At 48.8% G+C, this 25,624-nt stretch overlaps 1 protein-coding gene across 3 annotated transcripts in view; it reads right to left on the reverse strand.

Annotated features, from left to right (window-relative positions):
- The window catches only part of SHTN1 (shootin 1), a 60,975-nt gene that overhangs the window by 19,452 nt on the left and 15,899 nt on the right, over positions 1–25,624 (reverse strand). For all 3 annotated transcript variants that reach the window (XM_076070566.1, XM_032962609.2, XM_076070565.1), the window contains 7 exons: positions 15,008–15,068; positions 12,810–12,904; positions 10,477–10,699; positions 8,717–8,854; positions 6,628–6,722; positions 2,945–3,091; positions 2,304–2,457 (listed from right to left, as the gene is read on the reverse strand). In XM_076070566.1, coding sequence (XP_075926681.1) covers positions 2,304–2,457; positions 2,945–3,091; positions 6,628–6,722; positions 8,717–8,854; positions 10,477–10,699; positions 12,810–12,904; positions 15,008–15,035 — 880 coding nt within the window. In that variant the 5' untranslated portion in view covers positions 15,036–15,068. The remainder of the gene's footprint in view (positions 1–2,303; positions 2,458–2,944; positions 3,092–6,627; positions 6,723–8,716; positions 8,855–10,476; positions 10,700–12,809; positions 12,905–15,007; positions 15,069–25,624) is intronic.

Below are 25,624 nucleotides of genomic sequence, written 5' to 3' on the forward strand. Positions count from 1 at the left end.
GCCACACAGGCCAACTTTTAGCATTCATTTGCAGCTAATGTAATAATTATTTAATTTTACATTAATGCAATTGCATCCCACAATGCTGCACATCTATTATCCAGTTTCTGTACACAGATAATATGAAAACCAAGCCCCACGACTTAGCATATAAAACAATTTTTGTATAAATAAATAATGAGAGAAAAAAGGAAAAAATAATCGCAGAGAAAATTAATTAAAATAAATACATCCGTTCGGTCTCCATACCCCAGACCACAAAAATCCCAACATTTCGCAAGATTTTAGAGAACCTTCACTGGAGGGGTGGTGGAGTGGCCAAAAAGTTATGAGCCAAATTGGACAATCATGTAAATGCATATTTTCCAGCATATGCTCGGACAAATAAAATAGGCCTTTAGTTTAGATTTGAATTGGTTAATTGATTTTATTTGTCGGATGTGTAGCGGGAGAGTGTTCCGGACTGTGGGGGCTGCGCATGTGAATGCTCGTCCACCAATTGATTTGTGTTGAATTGTTGTCAATTCATGTAGATTCCACTAGGAGCACAATGCTCATGGCTCCCATAGTCCGAGGCAACTCATCATATTTAACGACGACTGTTGACATTTGCGATCACTTCAGCTGCAATTTGTATTATTTCTCACATTACAACTTGCGGTGGCATAGCAGAACACACGTTGCACTATGAACCTGGTGAACCGATTTGAATTCCTAGCCATGCCCATGATCCATTAGTGATCGGTGATAACTTAATAACTACTGGGCACCCTGCCACCATTCACCAAACCACATTGACCAGGTTAGTGAAGTATGGTCAAACAACCCCCAGAACCAACACAGTGTGGGAGAGCCTCTGTCTAACAAGGGCTAAACATTGCAATACATGTAATCATTAACTTGTTATTATTATTACAATGGTGCTAGCCTACCCGTGTATTAATGTGTTATATCCGTGCCTGTATGCTCAGTAATCCCATAGCACCGGGGGAAAGCCAAGCTGAGCATTGGAAGAGGCGACGCTGACCGCGTGTTTTTGCACGCACTCATTTGAGTCGATAGACACGGACGACGTCACTACACTCGACGGCCACTTCATCTCAGGTACAGGTTGATGGATACACGAACCCTTCCTCTCAAAGGCAGCAATGCGTCCTGTCGCTCAGCACACCAACTTACATGTCAGAGTCCGCCAATGGAATCTCCCGGCGTGCAAGTTGAATGAATGGGGTGCAGGTTTCCGCTCCGTCCACCGAGCGGCGGTGTAACAGGGTTCACACGCGGTTCGTGGACCGGAAGGTCGCACGTCGCGGGGCAAAAGCGTGCCGACTACCAACACACTTCCACTACGTCTGATGAGCGTGGAAGAGTAGGCCAAACAATGTACAAAGTAGGCTAAAATACCCTCGAGGGGGCTCTCCGCAGCTCGATGTAGTAGAGGCCCTTCCACCAGCAGTGGAGTAAGCAAGCAATTGCAGGGCTGCCCCTTTAGGTGTTACACGGTATTTAATATTAACTCACAGGATAGCAACATCCTCGATTAACGCGGTGGTTTATATTATTCCACAGCTTCAAATGACAACCTGAGCGTAACCTGCAGTGCCGAGCATGGTAAAGTATAGTCAAACAAATCCCCCCAAGACTTGGAATGAAGATACTTTCATCCGGCAGTTGTACAACAAAGGGCTGTACGTTGTTGTTATTTTTTTTTAATTGTTACAGAGAATGGAACAATTTAGATACAAACCCTTTCCCATTCGGTCACCCAATGGCCACCTGCAAACCAATCTGGCCGATCGTCTCAAGAGAACGGGACCTCAAAGCCGGCGGGCCCCTACTCAGAACCTCATCCCTCGACTCCCTGACCATCTCCCCCTGAACCAAGCCTGGCACAGCGCCGTGTCTCCGTGGGGCTGCTCCGATCGTTGTGGAATCACAACAAATGTCCCCCGTGTTGCCTTTACCAGACTGCTGGGGCAAGCGCCGTTAGCGAGCGCCTACGAAGGCCGGCAACGGCACACGACGTGGGGGCTCTGTAGCGCTCCCTCCAATGGAGCTCCCTTCGTCCAGCAGTGGCGTGGGCAAGCGATCGTAGGAGCTGTGCCGTTAACCGTCACCGCCATAAACTCTGCCTTCGAAGCGCCGCCACCCCTCCCACCACCACCCCCATTGCACGACGGCAGCGTGGCCGAGGAGCGCGGTGAGCGCGGTGAGCGCGGTGAGCGCGGTGAGCGCGGTGAGCGCGGTGAGCGCGGTGAGCGCGGTGAGCGCGGTGAGCGCGGTGAGCGCGGTGAGCGCCGCACCCTCGTGCTTGAGGTCTCGGGCGGACGCCTCCGCCCGCTCCGTGCGCGCGTCTTTCTCCCTCATGTCCTCCTCGGCCAGCTCCAGTCGCCGCTGCAGAGACTCCAGCTCCTTGCGCAGCTCCAGGCTCTCCAACTTCTCCTGCAGCTCCTTCACCTGCGGCGCAATGGAACCAGCCGGAGCGACGGATGCGTGTGGGTGGGGAGCGGTGGTGTCGCCGGTTAGCGCTACGCTGCGCTACGAACCTGGAGACCCGGGTTCGATGCCCGCTCACGGCCAATACCAGTGACGATTATATTTATCCCAAACGGTCTTGGGCCTCCCCTAGGTCCACTCAGCCTCAAATGAGGCATCTGGTGCGGTGAGTAGTAAACATTGCCACTGAGGAGACAAAGGCGGCCGGGCGTGGTGCTGGCCACCCACCCCCTCGTGTGCTGTGCCGGCCTTCACAGGTACTCGCTAACAGCACTTGCCCCTACAGTCTGTATAAGGCTACACGGGGGATCTCTGTCTTTGTTTGTGTGGGTGCCGCACCACAGATAACCGGGGTGCTGGGCCCCCCCCCCCCGCCGTGGGGGAGTGGGGGGGGGGGGGCGGAGAGCGGTGGGGGAGCCAAATAGCCGAGCCCAGGAGCGAGCGCCACCTGCAGCTGGTGCGAGCGCCGCTCTGCCTCCAGCTGGCTGGTGAGCGTGGCGTTATCCTCCAGCGCCTCCATCAGCTGCTGCTCGGCCGCGTGGCTCTGCAGCAGCATCTGGCTCTGCCGCTGCATCTTCTTCTGCTCCACCAGCATCTGCGTGGGGGGGGGGGGCACGCACAAACGTGAGGGAGGGGGGTGGGGGGGCGAGGACGCCGGAGATCTCCGCACGCCGCAAGCGACCGCACGTGCCGATAAACAATTGTATTTATTTATTTTACCATGTGAGGCCCACTGAACAACGTAGCTCTTTTTCAGAAGTGACCTGGCCACGAACGATATCGCAACGAAGTGGCCTATCACGTGGAAACTTACAGCAGCCAAACAGTCCCAGCGTACGTTGATTTTTTTTAAAACGTGGACGGAAAAACCGGAGGACCCGGGAAATAAAAACGCCGCCACCACTAGGTGAAAGGACACGCAAACTTCAAATATGCAGCAGGCGCCACCGGTTGGGACCCACAACCACCCCTAACACCAGGCCGCCAAGACTTCCTGCCACCGTAGCGCCCCTATAAATATGCATAGCGATGTTGTTTATGCAGACTGCATCTCACAATCTGTGGGGAATCACAGACAAGCCGGAAGGCAGCAGTAGCAGTCAGTCGGTGAGCCGGTGCGACCAACAATTGCCCAATATATTAAGATGTTTTCAGCCAATTAATGAGCGTTTATATCACATGGCAGGAAATGGGAGCCAGCGGAGAAGAGACACAAAATCCCCAATTCAGAATATATTATCCTGCCCTTTGCTATAATGCCTTCGCCTGGCGAGCCAGGGTATGTTAACCCGCCACCACCCGACACGGCCCCTGAGTAAGATTTGTCACGTTAACCAGGCGTGCCAATTAGTCACGAGTTTATATTTAAGCAATCTAACCCAAAAAAACCTTTACGACTGATAATATTGGTTTGCGAAAGCCTACTACGTGTTAAACTAACGTTTGCGCGATCCACCAACCCTCGCTGCTGCCCCCACAGTGCTGGATTACTACAGACCACGTGCATAGCCTCCACCGCCCGGCTGACAGACACCTTGTGGTGCTGACCACGTCCCACCCCCTGATCACCATCCGTAGTGATGACCCATTTAGGGCCCCGGGACTGGAAGACGTTTTTATATTTCTGGTAATTGCCCGATGATGATGATGATGATGCTGGTTGTTGTAGCTATCAGCGAAACGTCTAAATGTGCCCAACACCACCACCGGTGATGCTGATGCAGCAATACATTGGCACGTTTTGTTCATTAAGTAGAGGGACTTTATTAGTTGGCTATTGGGGTGCGCCCAAGGTGTACGATCTGACCCACATATTATCCAGGTGTATCTATGGGATCTTTTTGCCAGTATCAAAAATACAGAATAATTTAGTAATATTCCAAGAAAGGGTAAAACCTATTATTGTCATCGTTATCCAGGTATATATCTGAATACAAATGTGTTATTTTTCTTTCAGATTGACACATTAATGCCCTGGATTTTAAAGCCAAAGTTAGGGATGCGTCTTACGATCTGGTAGGTGTGTGTATGTGTGACCAGATTTGTATGACTATGTTTAGCAGTATTGAGAAGTCAAAACATGAATTCCAATTTATTGTCAAGTAAAATATCTCTTATCAACTTATGCCATGAATCATAGTAATCGTAGGGGCATTCAGCCTGAGTTTCTATCGTATCTGTAAACCTGGTCTTACTGTTATGAGCAATATATAAAAGGTAAAGTTGTGACTATGCGTGTCTGTTCAAAATGTTTAGCCTACTTCCCGACATGCAACAAACTTGAAATTTGCCATGTGGGTAGTTTCCAGGCTATACACTAAGCAAACATTATAGAAATACACTTTTTTTGGGGGGGGGGGGGAGCTCAATAATGCATATTTTTTTGCACAGCAAGTGAGCTGTGACGTCAAATCTGTCACGTGACCCTCGCATGTGGAAGCGAAACGCATTGTAGTGTAGTGGTTAGTGCGCTGCGCTACGAACCCGGCGACTCGAGTTCGATTCCCGCTCACGGCCACCGCCGGTGACAATTATTTGAACCGGTCCTGGGCCTCCCCTAGGTCGACTCAGCCTCAAACGAGTAAGTGGTGGCCGGGCGTGGTGAATCCAAGTCCCGGGCGAAACCGGGTAGTAAAGCTAGTCAGCAATATAGTAGATAATTTGAGGTATCCCAAGATAGGTGCGTTTAGAGTATTTGGCTGCTATAAGTGTCCACGCGATAATCCACTTCGTTGAGCTATCATTTGTGGCCAGGTCGCTTCTGAAAAAGAGCTACATAGCTCAGCGAGCCTTACCTGGTAAAATAAAAAAAAAATAGTTTCGTTTAGATGTCACACGGCCGAACATTGAATCATTTACGTCGAATTAAAAAAAATAAAATTACAGGGGCCACGTGTGATTATTAACCGTTTTTACACGCACGGTGATCCACAACATCGGAGACCAGAGAAAACCCAGGGTGCAGCATGACATCCCTGCGTATGGAACAGCTCACTTACACCAATGCCGAAGTGAATCTGCCGGGACATTAGCATCGTTTAAACCCCAGCGATCAAGGGGTGAGTTGTGCCTCAGCGCCACGTGGCCTCCGTGGGGTCTGCACGTGCTGGACGTCGGCAGCACGCGAAGCCTTTGGCGAGCAACGCGCGTTGCGCGCACGCCACAGAACCCATCGCGTCGTCACCGGCAGAAGTCGAGGGACGCCCGCGGGACATATCGTCGTTTGTGTCATCGCTGGCTTCGATCTTCCACGAAGCTCAAGAGCCACAAACCCCTAAACCGCATACCGCTGCGCAAACCATGGCAGCAGATGTGGACACTTTATGCGCAGATGGAAAATTAAAAAAAAAACTCTCCGCCAGTGTGCGACTGTGGTCGTCACCCAGAACAGACCGTGGAACGTATAACAACGACTCGGTGCCCGGTTCACAATTACGGAGGAAGAGGCGTCACCACAGCGATGATTCACCACTCCGTCATTCCTAACGCAATCATCCGGCTCGACCACGTCAATGTACAATTACAGTTTTTGCTCGACACCTACATCAGCCATGCGAAGAAAAAGAAAACTCAATTAAGATAAAGACCCCCCCCCCCCCCAACACCGCACACAGTCTATTAGGGCAAGTGACGTTAGCGAGGACATATGAAGGCCATCATACGTGGCCAGCACCACGCCCGGCCGCTTTTGTCTTCCCAGGTGCCGATGTTAATACACCGCACCAGGTAATCAAGAAAGGCTGAGTCGACCGAGGGGAGGCCTAGAACCAGGTCAAGTTTTCTCTGCTGATCTCAGCCATGGCCAGGATTCCAACTCATTTCGCCGGGTTCGCAGCGCAGCGACGTGAAACAAGTTTACCACCGCTCCATCCCATTGACGTATTTACGTACACACGAGTCCACACGCACACGCGCTGACGGGAACTGCTATGCGTTGTGTGTCCATGTCTGCTGCAGGCACGTTCATGTACACGCGCGACTTCTGCCACACGCTGGCGTGAACAGGGGCTGGAATCCACGTACAGATAAAGCGTGCAGACTTCTGAGAAACCCACACCACGCACGGCTGCAGAAAACGGGACGCTACGAGAGAAAAGGAAGTGCGAATGAGAAAGAGAGGCACGTGGGTACCTTGTGTGCATACTCCTCTGCCTTCTGTCTCAGTTCTTTCTCAAGCTCCAGCTGTTTCTGCACTTCCGCAAATTCCGCCAACGCCAGAACAGAAACTGTCGACACACACATCAACACATTGGCATCGCTGACACACACAAGCACACCGAAATCGATCACACACACACACATCACGCTCGCATCGCTGACACACACACAAACACACTGACATCGATCACACACACACACATCAACACACTGGCATCGCTGATAACAACAACTGCCATTCCTCACTAAGTGGCGGTGACATCACTATGACGCTTGTGCCAGGCTATGTGCACGTTAAGGCCACGTGAAGTGTCGAATGCCTGCTGCCAGGAGGTCACGGGACAGACCCAGGTGCCACGGGTCGACTGACTGAGATGACTGGCTGATGCACCACCTGTGCCTCTACTGTGCCAACCTGCTGTGCTTTAGCCACCCGGCGCTCCGCTCGTTGTTGTGAGCGTCGCTCCTCCGCCCTCCGTTATTGTTGGAGGGCGACTGCCTCCAACTGCCCAGTAGCGTCCTTCACGAGCCTCCTCCAGAGGCCGATCTTGACACCGCTGGTACCAGTCATCGGCAAGTCCACTCAGCTCCACGTCCTCCTGTACCATATCACTCCATCTCTTCTCTAGCCCGTGCCGCGCCCGTTTAGCCCCTTCTATCTGGCCGAACAAAAGCTGTTTCGCCATGCGGTGGCTGAGCATGCGGGCTACATTACCCAGCCAACGCAGCCTTGCCTGCCGGAGGAGCTCACCGATGGGACTTTGTCGAGATCTTTCAAGGATTTGTGAGCTCCTCACACAATCCAGTCTGGTTAAACCCAGGATGGATTGTAGGCAGGCCAGCCAAAATGTTTCTAACCGGCGAAGATGTTCCATTAGGGGGGTCCACGTTTCGTGGACACACACACACGTTTCGCTGACACACACACACTGACATCGATCACGCACACACACACACATCAACACACTGGCATCGCTGACACACACACACATCAACACACTGACACCACTGACACACACACACATCAACACACTGACACCACTGACACACACACACATCAACACACTGACACACCACACCAACACACACACACCAACACACTGACACACACACATCAACACACGGGCATCGCTGACACACACACACTGACATCGATCACGCACAGACACACACACATCGATCACACACAGATACACACACATCAATCACACACAGACACATCAACACACCAACACACTGACACACACACCAACACACTGACATCAATCACACACACACCAACACACTGACACCAATCACACACACACCAACACACTGACATCAATCACACACACACACACCAACACACTGACACTGCTGACACACACACACACATCAACACACTGACACACACACACATCAACACACTGACACACCACACCAACACACACACACCAACACACTGACACACACACACATCGCTGACACACACACACATCAACACACTGACACACACACACCAACACACTGACACACACACACACCAACAAACACACACACACACCAACACACACACACACATCAACACACTGACACCGCTGACACACACACACACACATCAATACACTGACACACACACACCAACACACACACACCAACACACCAACACATCAACACACTGACACACACACACCAACACACTGACACACACACACACCAACACACTGACACACACACATCAACACACTGACACACACACACAAACACACTGACACACACACCGACACACACACACACAAACACACTGACACACACACACACATCAACACACTGACACCGCTGAAATAAAAACAATAGGCATCGCCCAAAAATATAAATAGCCTCTGGTGACAAATCACAAGTGTGTCAAGATACGCACTGGAGACCTTGGTGACGTGCCGTGGAATAACAAACCGACTTCTTGATACAAACCACAAACTGGACACCCACTTCGACGGTTCGGCGTAGAAAATGGAGCAGTTTAAACGTAACACGGAGGCTGGATTGTGAGGCACCGAAGGCCCGTGGCTCTTCGCTCTCTCACCATGATTGTAATTGGTAAAGGTCTGCTCCTGGTGAAAGATGACCTCCCCCAGTTGCGTCTTTTCCTTCTCCGCAGCCTTCAGCTCCTCCGTCAGCCGGGTCCGCTCCTCCGTGAGCTCCGTCACGCGCATCTCCAAGTCTGCGAAATCCACAGCCGCTCATATGTCGGGACGGGGCCAGACACCGTGGCAACTTCTTTTGGGGGGAAAAAAATACATAAGCATCCATAGGCTATGAAGAGGACCAATGATGGAGTCAGTTGTGAGTGATTAAATCAAACGATTGCTTTGCCTGAGAGTTGATGAAGTACAGATACCCCCCCACCTTCCCACTCATCCGCACCTCCGATTAGCACGGTTGGCTTGTGCGATGTGAACAAAGTTCAACATGCATAGGTACACTACACCCACCCACAACCTTAAAATGTATATTTGGGGCAGTGCGAAGTTACGAGTTCCAAGGGTTTAGAGTTCGTAGCCCACAATCGGACACAGGAAGACAGAGAGACTTTGATTTTCCCACTTGTGCACGAGGCATCTTCCGCGGTTTGTGTGCGGATCCAGGTTAAGCGCTGCCCATTGTTTCCTCGGAAGATCGAAACGCCTACGACCAAATCACCCGAGGATTGCACCCGAGATTCAAATGCAAAAAAGTGCATCGTTTAATCCAGAGAATACGGTCATAGCAACAAAAACATTCACCAGTTGTGATCATGTGACTAAAACTAAAGTAAGCTTCTGGACTACAGTAAAACCTTGGATTGCGAACATAATTCGTTCCGGAAACGTGTTTATAATCCAAAGCATTCGTATATCAAAGCACTCGTATATCAGTTGTGAGCACGTGACACTCGGCAGACAAAGCATATACGTACTACTAGTATTGCAAGACTTCGCTCGTTTATAAAATTAATATTTATTAAAATTTTTGCTCGTCTTGCAAAACACTCGCAGACCAAGTTACTTGCAATCCAAGGTTTTACTGTATTTTTATTCTATCAGGTAAGGCCCACTGAGCTATGTAGCTCTTCTTCTTGGTTCTTTTGGTAAAGTCATGTAGAATTGACATAAAATAATAAAAATAAAACATAATAAAATAAAAATTCTCACGACGTTTCGGCCACAACACAAGTAGCCTTCCTCAGGTGAAGAGACAGAACTGTCGGGAAGACAGCGCTTCGGTGAACACGGCCAAGCTTTGGCCGCGTCTTTTAAGGAGCTTACATATCAACAGAAGAATTTAGCATTGAAGTAGCTATGTTAATGTGTTGGATTAGCATGATGCTATAGTCAGAAATTAGCATGTGACTGGGGGATTAGCTCTTTTTCAGATGCGACCTGGCTATCTCAAATTATAGCTCAACGACGTGGCTTATCACGTGGCAATTTATAGCAGTGGCCAAATACTCTAAACGCGTGGTGTTGCTTAGAAATATGGAGGGGAAACGCCGGAGGACCCGGTGAAAAATCCACGCGACCACGGCGAGAGAGACACGCAAACTCCACATACACAGCAGCAGGCGTCAGGGGTTGGGATCGAGCCCACGGCCCCCTGGATACCAGGCGAGGCTGTTAACATATCGCCACTACAGCACCGCGAAGACTGTTGACCAGCCTCAAAGCGAACCGTGACGACATTTCAAAGCCACTTTCATAGCGGAAGTCCCGTGACCTCGACGACCCCGAAAGCGATGAGCGGGGACCGAGACCCGTCGCCGTGCGATCGTCTGCAGGGTCGCGGCCGTGCATGAAGCAAGCTCACCTTTCACCGCCTGCCGGTGCTGGAGGAGGAGCTCCGCGTTGGCGGGCGCCGGGGCTTCCGCGGCGGGGACGGCGGCGGTGGAAGATGCCGCCGATGCGCCTTCACCGGACGGCTCCAGCTCCTTGGAGACTTCATCCAGCAGGTCATCTGGAAACTCGTGGATGCCCACCTTGGCCATGATGGCCATGCTCATCCGCTTCAGTTTCTTGTTCTCCTTGTTCAGCTGTTCGGGGGGACAGCTGCGGCGTGACTTGGCTGCTACAGGTCGTCGGAGCGTGGGGGCGTTTACTTTTTTTGTTTGTTTGGGTGGACCGTTAGTTTAGAGCGCTCGCTACAAACAAAACAAGTTTAGGGACTGCAATCTGAACCGATGAATAATTCCTCCTCGAAGACACCGGTGGAACCATCAACCCGCAACAAGACATCAGCAGGCCCGATGTGCCCATCTCGAATCATAAACGGACAATTAAAGAACACAAGCCACAGCAGTAGTGCGACTGTGGCCATGCAACCCAAACTATGGGCCATGTAGTAAAGCCACTGTAGTCCGTGCTCCTTCAATGGAACAGGAGGAACAGCAAAACTGCACATTGCTTGGTGTTGTAACGTTCTGACCGGCCCCTACTGGGCATAGTGAAAAAGAGCTTTATAGCTTATAGGATTCCTCCTGTATAAATACATACTCTGATTCTGAAGTCCGATGTCAAGGTCAAAAGCCGCGAAGGCCAAGTTTTGGGGGTCTTTTTAGGTGTAGGCCGGTGATAAGGCCGGTGCCTCAAAGCCAAGGCCTCAGGTCAAGGCCACACTCCCCCAGGGCCAAGGTCCTGGAGATGGCCTTTAAGCCCAGGACCAAGTGTCGAGGGCCCAACACCGGTTCGAGCATGACCACGTGCTCACATGCGTGTGTTGCTAGGTGCACACGCAAGCGCGTTGCAAGGCGCGCGCGTTGCTAGGCACGTGTGCGTGCGTTGCTAGGTGCACACACACACGTGCGTTGCTAGGTGCGCGCACACACGTGCGTTGCTAGGTGCGCGCACACACGTGCGTTGCTAGGTGCTCGCACACACGTGCGTTGCTAGGTGCACACACACACGTGCGTTGCTAGGTGCACGCACACACGTGCGTTGCTAGGTGCACGCACACACGTGCGTTGCTATGTGCACGCACACACGTGCGTTGCTATGTGCGCACACACACACGTGCGTTGCTAGGTGCTCACACACGTGCGTTGCTAGGTGCTCACACACGTGCGTTGCTAGGTGCGCACACGTGCGTTGCTAGGTGCGCACACACACGTGCGTTGCTAGGTGCACACACACACACACGTGCGTTGCTAGGTGCACACACACACACGTGCGTTGCTAGGTGCACACACACACGTGCGTTGCTAGGTGCACACACACACGTGCGTTGCTAGGTGCACACACACACGTGCGTTGCTAGGTGCACACACACACACGTGCGTTGCTATGTGCACACACACACACGTGCGTTGCTAGGTGCACACACACACACGTGCGTTGCTATGTGCACACACACACACGTGCGTTGCTAGGTGCACACACACGTGCGTTGCTAGGTGCACACACACACGTGCGTTGCTATGTGCGCACACACACGTGCGTTGCTAGGTGCTCACACACACGTGCGTTGCTAGGTGCTCACACACACACGTGCGTTGCTAGGTGCTCACACACACGTGCGTTGCTAGGTGCGCACACGTGCGTTGCTAGGTGCGCACACACACGTGCGTTGCTAGGTGCACACACACACACACGTGCGTTGCTAGGTGCACACACACACACGTGCGTTGCTAGGTGCACACACACACGTGCGTTGCTAGGTGCACACACACACGTGCGTTGCTAGGTGCACACACACACGTGCGTTGCTAGGTGCACACACACACACGTGCGTTGCTATGTGCACACACACACACGTGCGTTGCTAGGTGCACACACACACACGTGCGTTGCTATGTGCACACACACACACGTGCGTTGCTAGGTGCACACACACGTGCGTTGCTAGGTGCACACACACACGTGCGTTGCTATGTGCGCACACACACGTGCGTTGCTAGGTGCTCACACACACGTGCGTTGCTAGGTGCTCACACACACACGTGCGTTGCTAGGTGCTCACACACACGTGCGTTGCTAGGTGCACACACACGTGCGTTGCTAGGTGCTCACACACACGTGCGTTGCTAGGTGTACACACACACACACGTGCGTTGCTATGTGCACACACACACGTGCGTTGCTATGTGCACACACACACGTGCGTTGCTAGGTGCACACACACACACGTCACCAGAGTGAGGCTCGTACCGTTGTCGCGAAGCTCTCTGCACGCTGCCTGCACGACTTCTGCACTTCCAGCTGCGTCTGCATGGCATTCACTTCCTCCAGCACCAAGTGGGACACTGACACACGTGCCACATGCAGGGGTCAGAGCAAAGCGGCACTTGCAGTTGTTAAAATACAACAATGATGGGGAAGCTTATAAATTAACAATGATATATTAACTAACGGTGGGGCACAGCAGCCCCTGATGAGGTAAACTCGTATGTGTTAAATGGAGATTCAGTATCTTATATTTATATAGCGCTTTTATCCGAGGTGCTTTACAAGGGTTATGGGCGGTACAATGAGGGTAGCTGAAGGCCATGCAGTGAATTCGGGATGGGGTATGGGGAGGGTGGTTAGTGGGCACCGGAATTACGGCGAGTGCCTTGGGGTGGAGGGAAGGATGGGCCAGGGAGAATGGGTGGGGGTCGTGAGGGAACGAGCGGAAACGAGACAGGGGGAGAGAGAGGGTGCTACTTGCTTCATGTGCAGGGGAACTTTTGTTCCGGAGCAAGGGGGGAACGGTGAGGACTAGGAGGAGAGATCGCGAGTGGAGCGAGCGGGAGGGGTGCGGGGCGAGGCCATGAAATAAAAACTGAAAGGAAAATTCACCGAGTTGAGTCTTTCATGAAAGCAGACTACTTGGCCCCGTCGGCCATGTTGTAGGTTGTCATCGTCCACCCGAGTGCTTTGTAGTGCATGCAGAGCTGAGATTGTTCGCCGGAGATCTTCATCACCAGGGACAGCGATGTGAGCTCCCGTTAAATGGCATGAGGAATGCCAATTGTGCTAAATATGGCACGGCAACCCCTCGCCACGGCAACCCCTCGCCACGGCAACCCTCGCCACGGCAACCCCTCGCCACGGCAACCCCTCGCCACGGCAACCCCTCGCCGCGGCAACCCCTCGCCACGGCAACCCCTCGCAGCGGCAACCCCTCGCCGCGGCAACCCCTCGCCACGGCAACCCCTCGCCACGGCAACCCCTCGCCGCGGCAACCCCTCGCCGCGGCAACCCCTCGCCACGGCAACCCCTCGCCACGGCAACCCCTCGCCACGGCAACCCCTTGCCAAGGCAACCCCTCGCCACGGCAACCCCTCACCGCGGATACCCATCGCCATGGGTGCTGCGTGTGTGGGGATTGCCTGTGTGCGGGGATTGCCTGTGTGTGGGGATTGCCTGTGAGTGGGGATTGCCTGTGTGTGGGGATTGCCTGTGTGTGGGGATTGCCTGTGTGTGGGGATTGCCTGTGAGTGGGGATTGCCTGTGAGTGGGGATTGCCTGTGTGTGGGGATTGCCTGTGTGTGGGGATTGCCTGTGTGTGGGGATTGCCTGTGTGTGGGGATTGCCTGTGTGTGTGATCAATGCCTGTGTGTGATCAATGACTGTGTGTGATCAATGCCTGTGTGAGTGATCAATGCCTGTGTGTGATCAATGACTGTGTGTGATCAATGACTGTGTGTGATCAATGCCTGTGTGTGATCAATGCCTGTGTGTGATCAATGACTGTGTGTGATCAATGACTGTGTGTGATCAATGCCTGTGTGAGTGATCAATGCCTGTGTGTGATCAATGCCTGTGTGAGTGATCAATGCCTGTGTGTGATCAATGCCTGTGTGTGATCAATACCTGTGTGTGTGATCAATACCTGTGTGTGTGATCAATACCTGTGTGTGATCAATACCTGTGTGTGTGATCAATGCCTGTGTGAGTGAGCAATGCCTGTGTGTGATCAATACCTGTGTGAGTGATCAATGCCTGTGTGTGATCAATGCCTGTGTGTGTGATCAATACCTGTGTGTGTGATCAATACCTGTGTGTGATCAATGCCTGTGTGAGTGATCAATGCCTGTGTGTGATCAATGCCTGTGTGTGATCAATGCCTGTGTGTGATCAATGCCTGTGTGAGTGATCAATGCCTGTGTGAGTGATCAATGCCTGTGTGTGATCAATGCCTGTGTGTGATCAATGTCTGTGTGTGATCAATGCCTGTGTGTGATCAATGCCTGTGTGAGTGATCAATGTCTGTGTGTGATCATTGCCTGTGTGAGTGATCAATGCCTGTGTGAGTGATCAATGCCTGTGTGAGTGATCAATGCCTGTGTGTGATCAATGCCTGTGTGTGATCAATGCCTGTGTGAGTGATCAATGCCTGTGTGAGTGATCATCTGCGCGCTCACCTTGTTGGAGCTTCACGAGTTCTTGCATGGCCGCGTCTCGCTCCTGGGCCAGCAGCGCACACTGTACGCGACACAACCCACACAAAAGACAAAGACCCCCCCCCCCCGTGTAGCCTTAACAGACTGTTGGGGCAAGTGCTGTTAGCGAGCACCTATGAAGGCCGGCACGGCACACGAGGGGGTGGGTGACCAGCGTCACGCCTGGCCGCCTTTGTCTCCCCAGTGACGATGTTTACACACCGGATCAGGTACTCACTTGAGGCTGAGTCTACCTAGGGGAGGCCCAGGACCGGCTCAAATAATCGTCACCGGTGTTGGTCGTGAGCGGGAATCGAACCCGGGTGACCAGGTTCGTAGCGCAGCGCAGCTAACCGCTATGCCACCGCTCCCCACACACAATAGACAAAGGCACCCCCCCACACACCCCCCACACAAGCACACCGCCGATTCAACATCTCCGCGAACCCTCGTACAGATGAAAATGAAGCCACTCGCCGTACTGCCATCATGCCCTTGCACGCCAGGAGATTGCGACGTCGAAGCCCGCAAGTTTTGTTGTGTGGTGATCCAACAACCGTCATTGTCTCCACAGGTTACAGGCCACATGTTATAGCTATGCAGCCGTCTTTCAGAAGCGACCTGGCCACAAATGATAGCTCAATGAAGTGGCCTTATCACGTGGAAATTAATAGCAGCCAAATACGCTCCAGAGGACCCGGAGAAAAGTCCACGGGGAGAACACGCAAACTCCAAATATGCAGCAGGCGTCAGGGTCAGGATCGAACCCACGACCTCCTGCGTACTAGGCGAGGGAGGTAACATCTCGCCACCGCGTCACCACAGCCACCAGTGCCCGGCTGAACATCAGGTCTCATTTTACAGTTCGGGTGAAATTGTACTGCCCCATCTACTGTGTCAGCCCCGATTTGGCATCCTCACGTTCCCATCTGTTCGACACGTTTGCAGAAGATGGGAGCTTTGTGGAGGCAACAAGTTGAAGAAGATGACGCCTGCTGCGTCTGTACAGGGGCGGCTGTAGATCCACAGATGCTCGTGCGACGATAACGATGAATCGTTGCATGGTGAACAACGCCGGCCCCTGGTTCAATGTTTGCGGATGCCACCGAAACAACGCCAAATGTTTATGACATTTCCACGGACGAATGCCTTAACGTTTCGTAAGATTTCGTGAAAAGGTTATGGGGGGGGGGGGGGAAGAGGAATTACTTTTGGAGTATCCCGATATAAAAAGTGCTTCAGTGTGAACTAGACTCAAGCGTGCAGACAGGCATACTTAACCAACACACTCACCAAAAACACTGTGGCCTTAAAAATAAACATAGAATGGGCGACATTTTGGCCAATGGCACTCCTTCCTGGCACATTTGTATTCCACGCTCTTAAGAGATCAACACACTCGTGTGAAATATAGAATAATAATAGACTCATGCGGAGAGTATGCACTTGATCAGCAATCTGTGACTGGTGACAGATCTACTCGAGTGTTTACATTTGATCGGTGACCTCATTGCAATATAAGTACACCGTCACACACCTTCACAAAGTGTACACAAATTTATTTAATTTAAGTAACCTTTTTATTAAGGCGCACATTATGTACAGTAGATCAAAAGTGAGGAGGAGTGGCAGTGATGGTGGTTCGTGCACCATGCTACGCTATGATCTCATGGAACTAAGTTCGATTCCTGGCCAGGGCTAAACACCAGTGATATCAGAATTTTTCATGTTCTCAAATTGTTTCTATCAATTAATTTCATTCAAAAAGTTAACTTGCTTTGCCCCCCCACCCCCATTGCACCACCCTAATCATCCACGTGGCCGCATTAGGCAGCTATGTTTAGATCGCTTAGCAAATTATGTCCATCCATCCTCAACCACCTAATTAATCATTTACACCGGGTCTAAAGTGTGCAGTGGAACGACTCCCACAGTGGCACTGCATCACAAGCAATGCAATCCACGGCAAGGGCGCAGCAGTGGGAGTTCAGTCTGCTTGCTACCTTACAAGGCGAGCAGTTCAGGCACACGACTAATTGCTGAATGGGCTGAGTGGGCCAGTTCACTCATCATCACTGCGGAGACAATTTCCACACAAAGGGTCCATTCGTCTCTCCCTGTTCCCTCGAGTGAAATTCGTGCCACCAGTCAATCGTTTAATCTTACACCGTTTTGGTTTAATCATCACAACAATCCACACAAGAACATTTGCAGTGCCGTTTAAATCACGTGTAAGCAAAAAAACCGCTTATGCATTCTCAAATATTCCACCTTTCACAACGTGCCAAATATGTTCGTCACGTTGAACCCTGAACGGTAACGACTGTGATCTGCTCTGCCTTCTTCTTAAGGGCTCTGCCCAGGGGCAGTTCTTCGCCTCAAACTCCAATTAGCACGGTTGGCTACGTATGGTGCGAAAAAAGTTAAACGCGCAAAACATACCAACTCCTCGATCAGGGGCAGCGGGTCTTGGCCTCAAACTCCCCTATCTTGAGCTATCTTCTTCACTACACTTTATGCCTCCATCCTTACCATCCACGTCGTCAAGCAGCATTTTTATTTTCTCCTTCTCGGCAGCATCGTCCGTATCGTTCTGATGAGACTGCTCTCCTTCTCGGCAGCATCGTCCGCATCGTCCGCATCGTTCTGATGAGACTGCTCTCCTACCGAACCCTGCTCTAGAACTAGCTCATTCCGCTTTCTGTCCATCAAACGGATTTTCCCCGTTGCGCACCTCACGTGTCCATACAAAACAGAATTATTCCTTTATAGAATAAATACCTTGCCTCATGCTAATCCAGATCGCATGAGCACCCATAAGCCTCTATTCATACACGAATTCTAAACTCCCCAAACTGAAAGGATGGGTAAATTTGCCCTTTCTTTTTTTGTTGTTAAAAAATGTAACTTTCACTTCGTATAAAAATATACCTTTTCTCCCTCCCCTACGGCCTTAGTGGACAATCCACAGAAATAATCTGATTGGGAAAGAAATACCTTCAAGGGTCTGCTTTACTCCGTTTAACCAGGTGAGAGCTCGAGTGAAAACAGCATGGTCTCATTTACAAAGCGTGACCCGGATCATCGAAATAACGCGGGGAAAAAATTACGGGAAGCAAATGGGAACCGGCGCGAAAACAATACAAACAAAAATAAGCCTCACAAACTTATTGTACTTTTGCCGTGAAGCACCGTGGGTAGGTGACGCGCCTCGCTATCGCGAACCCAACTTGCGGAGCTGGAGAAACGCTTTGCTCGCTATCTCGCGGTTGTTCACTCAAATATGGTTTGGCGACAATTTGAACTGGTACTTTCACGAGCCACGAGAACGATAAAGCAGAACTCCCTTCTGTATCTCCGCCTAAATACGACGGACATCGTGAGTCCAATGGCCTCTTTGGCCTTTGGCAGGCCAATGTTGCCAAGCAGCGTTTGTTGGATCAAGCGATCTCTTGTGCCGGCTGCAACCTTCTGGGTGCTGATGATGGAACAAACAAAAAAATTATTCGGTTTAACACGTAGACTTTCGTGACCAATATCATCCATAATAGAGGTTTTCTGGGGTTAGATCGCGTAAATATGTAAATGTTGTGTCGTTAAAACCCACCACCACCCGACACAGTCAACTAGTAAGGGTTGTCACGTAAACAGAACGTGCCAATTCGTCACTAGTACAGCACCACCGGTGTGCTGAAGAGCCAAGCCACAAGTTCAAAAGGGCTCGCATAATGCACATGCATAATGTACGTTGCCTCAGTAATCCCCCCCCTCCACATTGAGCAAGAGCGCAGAAGTGTGGTCACCACATCTACATAAGGAACGAAACAGAAAGACGTCTCCACAAATCTGGCTGTCGCCTGATGAAGCTAATTACTGGCGAAACTTCGCACTCAGTTTGTAAATGTTGTGGCTTGGCTCTCCAACACACCGGTGTGCTGTACTCGTATACTACACTATACACTACACTATACACTACACTATACACTAGTGCTGTATTAGTATACTACACGATACACTACACTATATATTACACTATACACTAGTGCTGTACTAGTATACTAAACTATACACTACACCATACACTACACTATACACTAGTGCTGTACTAATATACTACACGATACACTACACTATATATTACACTATACACTAGTGCTGTACTAGTATACTACACAATACACTACACTACTATACACTACACCATACACTACACTATACACTAGTGCTGTACTAGTATACTACACTATACTACTATACACTACACCATACACTACACTATACACTAGTGCTGCACTAGTATACTACATGATACACTACACTATATATTACACTATACACTAGTGCTGTACTAGTATACTACACCATACACTACACTATACACTAGTGCTGTACTAGTGACGAATTGGCACGTTCTGTTTACGTGACAACCCTTACTAGTTGGCCGTCGAGTGGTGGCGGGTTTTAATAACACATTTATATATTCAAGCGACCTAACCCCAAAAACCTCTATTATGAAAAAAAGTATTTGTTACGTATATTTAGCGACACAATACAGTTCCGCTGACATTCATGAACAAAAAATGTAGATGGTTCTCCGATATGCACCTCCACTATGCAGAGGCAGGCAGTCCCGATTACCAGATATATAATTGTTTTTCTAAGAAAAACGATTTCACAATGGAATTTCATTTCTACATTTTTTTCAAGTCAATTGAACATGACTGAAAGGAAATGGTGAAAAACAACCACATGTAAGCGTGGACAGACAAGACGAGTAACGTAATTATATGACCGAAACTAAACTTTCTTAAATGTTATTCTGATAAGAGAGAAATGATTTTGTTGGGATCTCCACACCAAGTGCTTAAACATTGGATAGTTTTGGTATAGCCATAGAGGGGACTGTAATTCGGTCTTGCTCTGAGGTCAGAAACTTGGGTCTTATCCACGACCCACGTATTAGCAAAATCTCGTTTTTCCACTTACGCAAAATACCTTGACTGAGAACCCACGCCGTCCCTGCCTGATGCACAGAGGCTGGTGCATGCCTTTACCGTATTTCATCAAGTTTGGATAACTGCAATACTGGCGTGTCTAAAATGTTTAATTAAATTAAATAGACTACAATACATTCAAACCTCAGCTGACTCTATTTTAACCAGATCTAAATCGTGTGACCATATTACTCCCGTTCTCTCCTCCCTGCACTGCCTCCCTGAAAAGTAGGTCTTCTTCTCACCACGTTTAAGGCCCTGAATTAGTTTGCTCCTTAAAATATCTCACCGATCTAATTACATTTTATATTCCACTGCAAATACTTGATTCTGCTGATTCTGGTCTAAACTCACGATGATTCCAAAGGTCACACTTTGTTGTTCTATGGGAGACGGAGTTTTTTCTAGCGAGGCTCCACGATTGTGGAATTCCCTTCCTTGATCCAAATGGGAATCTAAGTCCGTTACACTTTTTTAAATCGCATCTTAAAACTTACCTGTTTTTTTTATTCTTGGTTCTTTCGGTCAAGTCACGTAGAAGGGAAATAATAAAATAATAAAAAATAAACATAAAATAAAATTCTCACGACGTTTAATTTGTATTATTTTATTATTTCCCTTCACGTGACTTTACCGAGAGAACCAAGAATATGAATCCCTGCAGTCACGAAAGCTTTAAATCGAAACTTACCTGTTTTTACAGACTGTCTCCGTAACTCATGCTTTATTTAAGGCATTTTGAGGCCTTGTGGAAATTTCGCAAAAAAAAACGAGTTTAGTATTATTACAGATAGCGGGTACCCAAATAATATTAATAACAATAATTATGGAAAGGCAAGTTAGATTTCTCGGACATGTAATGAGAAAACAAAAGACCGAATATTGTAAACGTGTTTTAACCAGGATAATTAATAGGTACAAAAAGTTGGGGGAAGACAGCGAATTAAGTTACATCAGCAAATTTGAAATAAGTGAATGCAACTGGCAGTATCCCGTGCACATTTCTTGAGTAAACATCGGGGACAGCGCTGAATCGAGAGTGGGCCATGATCACCCGACGCCTTCGAGAAAGGGCACGGCTCAAGTAGAGAGAAAGAGAGAGAGACCATTCTAAAAATAAATGAGATCTAATCTCTGAAGTCAAAATACATTGTCCAGAAAACTATGCATTCGAGTGTTGAGCTTTACTCGAGTAGTTACTGTGCCACAACCCGGACGAATTGAAATAGACACACCGCGCATCAGCTGATTTGCATGCGTCGCGTTACACCGCACGCTACACGAAATGATTTCACAATGCTTAACGATTCAACATTCCAAAGAAAGATCGACAGAGAATATGCCGGTCATTTGCAAGGGGGTCTCAGCAGCAGATCTCTAACATGTCCCCTTCCGCAGGCCGTTCTAGAACACACGTTGATATATGCGCCGTTCTGCAAGAGTAACGCTTCTCGTTGCACGAGGCAGACACTAACACAACTTGAAAACATGGCGAAAAGGATTTCATTTTTTTCCTTTGTTTCAGTGCGGAGAACATAATTTGATGCCGCAAGATGCGAGGAGAGATGGCATAAACCATCATGACGTGAACTCCGGTCATCCCCGCAGATGGTCCACCGCATCACGCTCTGCCTTCCGATATTACGCATTTTAAAATCATCCAGATTGGAAACTAATTTCTTTAGAACTGCTTTTTGTGTTAAGTTTGTTGTCCTTCCCCCGCACTTTCGATTAGCGTGGTTGGCTACGCACAGTGTGAAAGAAGTTCAACATACAAAGATACATGTACATACAAAAGATACATGTACATACAAAGATACATGTACATAAAAAGATACATGTACATGCAAAAAGATACATGTACATGCCAAGATACATGTACATACAAATATACATGTACATGCCAAGATACATGTACATGCAAAAATACATGTACATGCAAAGATATATGTACATACAAAGATACATGTACATACAAAGATACATGTACATACAAAGATACATGTACATACAAAGATACATGTACATACAAAGATACATGTACATACAAAGATGCATGTACATACAAAGATACATGTACATACAAAGATACATGTACATACAAAGATACATGTACATGCAAAAAGATACATGTACATACAAAGATACATGTACATGCCAAGATACATGTACATGCAAAGATACATGCACATGCCAAGATACATGTACATGCCAAGATACATGTACATGCAAAGATACATGTACATACAAAGATACATGTACATGCAAAGATACATGTACATACAAAGATACATGTACATACAAAGATACATGTACATGCAAAGATACATGTACATACAAAGATACATGTACATGCAAAGATACATGTACATACAAAGATACATGTACATACAAAGAGTAGTCTAAAATAGCCTCTAGAGAGCTCTCTGGAGACCCCCATAGTGGAGACCCTTCCACCAGCAGTGGAGTTAGCGAGCACTTGCAGGACTGCCCCTTCACGTGTTACACGGTATTTAATATTAACTCTACACGATAGCAGCATCGTCAATCAACGATTAACGCCGCGCTTTGTCTTATTCCACAGCTTCAAATGACAACCTTAGGATAATTAAACAAAATAAAATGCTTGGAATGACGATGCCTTCTTGAGGCAGGTGTACGACAAAGGGCTGTACGGTGTTGATATTATTGTTGTAGTTGTTACAGAGAATGGAACAATTTAGATACAAACCCTTTCCCATTCGGTCACCCAATGGCCACCTGCAAACCAATCTGGCCGATCGTCTCAAGAGAACGGGACCTCAAAGCCGGCGGGCCCCTACTCAGAACCTCATCCCTCGACTCCCTGACCATCTCCCCCTGAACCAAGCCTGGCACAGCGCCGTGTCTCCGTGGGGCTACTCCGATCGTTGTGGAATCACAACAAAGGTCCCCCGTGTTGCCTTTAACAGACTGCTGGGGCAAGCGCCGTTAGCGAGCGCCGACGAAGGCCGGCAACGTCACACGACGTGGGGGCGGGTGGCCGGCACCACGACCGGCCGCCTTTGTCTCTCTAGTGGCGATGTTTACACACCCCGCACCAGCTACTCAACCGAGGCCGAGTCGACCTAGGGGTGGGCCCAGGACCGGTTCAGATAATCGTCACTGGTGTCGGCCGTGAGCGGAAATCGAAACCGGGTCGCCAGGTTCGTAGCGCAGCGCGCTAACCGCTACACCACCGCTCCCCACAACATACACAGCAGCAGTAGCAGCATCAAATCCACCACCACTTCTAAGAGGCGGTTGTGAAATCCGGGGTCGTCTGTTTTCATGGGCGCATGAGGAGGAACCCCGGCTCCGCTGAGCCTCCCGAATCACCACTGGGAATTGTCTTCTCGCCTTTTGTGGAAATGTGCGCGTTTAAAATGGCCCCATTATGAAATTATTATTATTAAGGCAATTGCTTAAGGGTAATCCCCGAGGTCTTTATTTGACACTGATATACGTAATAATTACTTTCAAACTGAGGAGAATATGCAGAATGGAAATGATTGTTAAAACAGCGTCAAAAGCAAATCGAATCCTGGCAGAAACCCCAAAATGTGTTTAACACGTAGGCTTTCGCGACCAATATCATCCATAATACAGGTTTTTTTGGTCTTCTTTGGTTCTTTCGGTAAAGTCACGTAGAATGAGAATACCAGACAGTCTCGCCCCCTTCACCTGATGAAGGCCGCTTGTGTTGTGGCCGAAACGTCGTGAGAATATTATTGTGTTATTTTATTTTATCAATTTATTATTTTATTCTCATTCTACGTGACTTTACCGAAAGAACCAAAGAAGATGAATCATTGCAGTCACGAAAGCTTTAAATCGAAATTTAGGTTTTTTTGGGTTCGATCGCGTAAATATTTAAGGTGAAATAATATTTACGCGATCCAACCCAAAAAATCCAAAGCGTGTTGTCGTCCAAGCAGCCGTGCGTCTGTGGAACGCGTTGCAGCGCACTTCTTACGCCGTGCATGCGCCATTCGGCGGCTCGGATCCTCTTGCAAACGAGATGGTTCCATCTTCTTTGGTTCTTTCTGTAAAGTCACGTAGAGTGAGAATAAAATAACAAAATAACACGATAAAATTCTCACGACGTTTCGGCCACAACACAAGTGGCCTTCTTCAGGTGAAAGGAACAAACCTGTCGGGACGACAGAGCTTCAATGAACGTTGTTAAGATTCGTAGCGACTTTTCTCCAAGCCAGCTTAAAAGACGCTACGAATCTTAACAACGTTCATTGAAGCTCTGTCGTCCCGACGGGTCTGTTCCTTTCACCTGAAAAAGGCCACTTGTGTTGTGGCCGAAACGTCGTGAGAATTTTATTGTGTTATTTTATTTTATTATTTTATTCTCATTCTACGTGACTTTACCGAAAGAACCAAAGAAGATGAATCCTTGCAGTCACGAAAGCTTTAAATCTAGATGGTTCCACATTACGGGATGTCTCCAAGGTGATTTTTTAAGTATATATATACACACACACATTATTTATACAATTTCACAAGTACAACTAATGACGATTTCACCTCGCGACCAGCACGGTTAGCACCGGTTGGTTACGGACGGTGCGAAAGAACTTCTACGTACGTGACTTTACCGAAAAAACCAATGAGTAATTTTATGCAGTCACGAAAGCTTTAATGCTTTATTGGTGCGAAATAAGTTTAACGTACGTACATATGCAGTGTCAATGGGCTGCCGGATACGGCTGGCTGGGCTCAGATGCGAGGCGAAAAGTGATTTAGTTCAAGACGTGACCACAGTTTTTCGGCACAAATGACCGGAGTCATCTCGCGAGGAACGATTCCAATATGCCACACTTGCTTTGGCCTAGGTAAACGTTATATTCCCATAAAAGCTTTTTTGGTGGTTTATTTTCTGTAAGCCACCTCAAGCCTACATTGCCCAATTCCTCACCTCTGTGCCATGATGTCACCACATTACCACTCAAAGCTGGACAAACAATGCCATAACCACTACCTTCCGGTGGCGAGATGTTAACTACCTCACCTGGTATACAGGAGGGTCATGGGTTCAATCCCGACCCTGACGTCTGCTGTATATCTGGAGTTTGCGCGTCTCTCTCCACGTGGTCGCGTGAATTTTTCCCTGGCTCCTCCGGTTTTTCCCTCCACATTTAGAATCAACGTCGCGCTTTTAGAGTATTTGGCTGCTATAAATTTCCACGCGACAAGCCACTTTGTTGAGCTACAATTTGTGGCCAGGTCGCTTCTAAAAAATAGCTACATAGCTCAGTGTGGGCCTTACCTGGTAAAATAAAATAAAAATAATTAAAACGGTTTGTCACTATCGGAGAGAAGCATCACACACATTGCAGTAAATTCCCTTAACACCACGACTCGATATTACAACAGCTGCAAGTTTAATAATATCGCCACCCCGATAATTGTGAATGCACCTTGTGATAGGTGGGGTAAGGATGACAACTAAATCACTAAACGAGATTGACATTCGCAAAACGATAGATTTTTTTTGCAACGTACAATCAATAATGTATATCAATAAGGTGTGGAAACGGCTGATATTAAATGACAAAAAAACACAGCAGGATTT

Source organism: Petromyzon marinus, chromosome 29, assembly GCF_048934315.1.
Source record: "Petromyzon marinus isolate PM22_M1 ecotype Great Lakes invasive population chromosome 29, UKy_Petmar_22M1.pri1.0, whole genome shotgun sequence".
Lineage (NCBI taxonomy): Eukaryota > Metazoa > Chordata > Hyperoartia > Petromyzontiformes > Petromyzontidae > Petromyzon > Petromyzon marinus.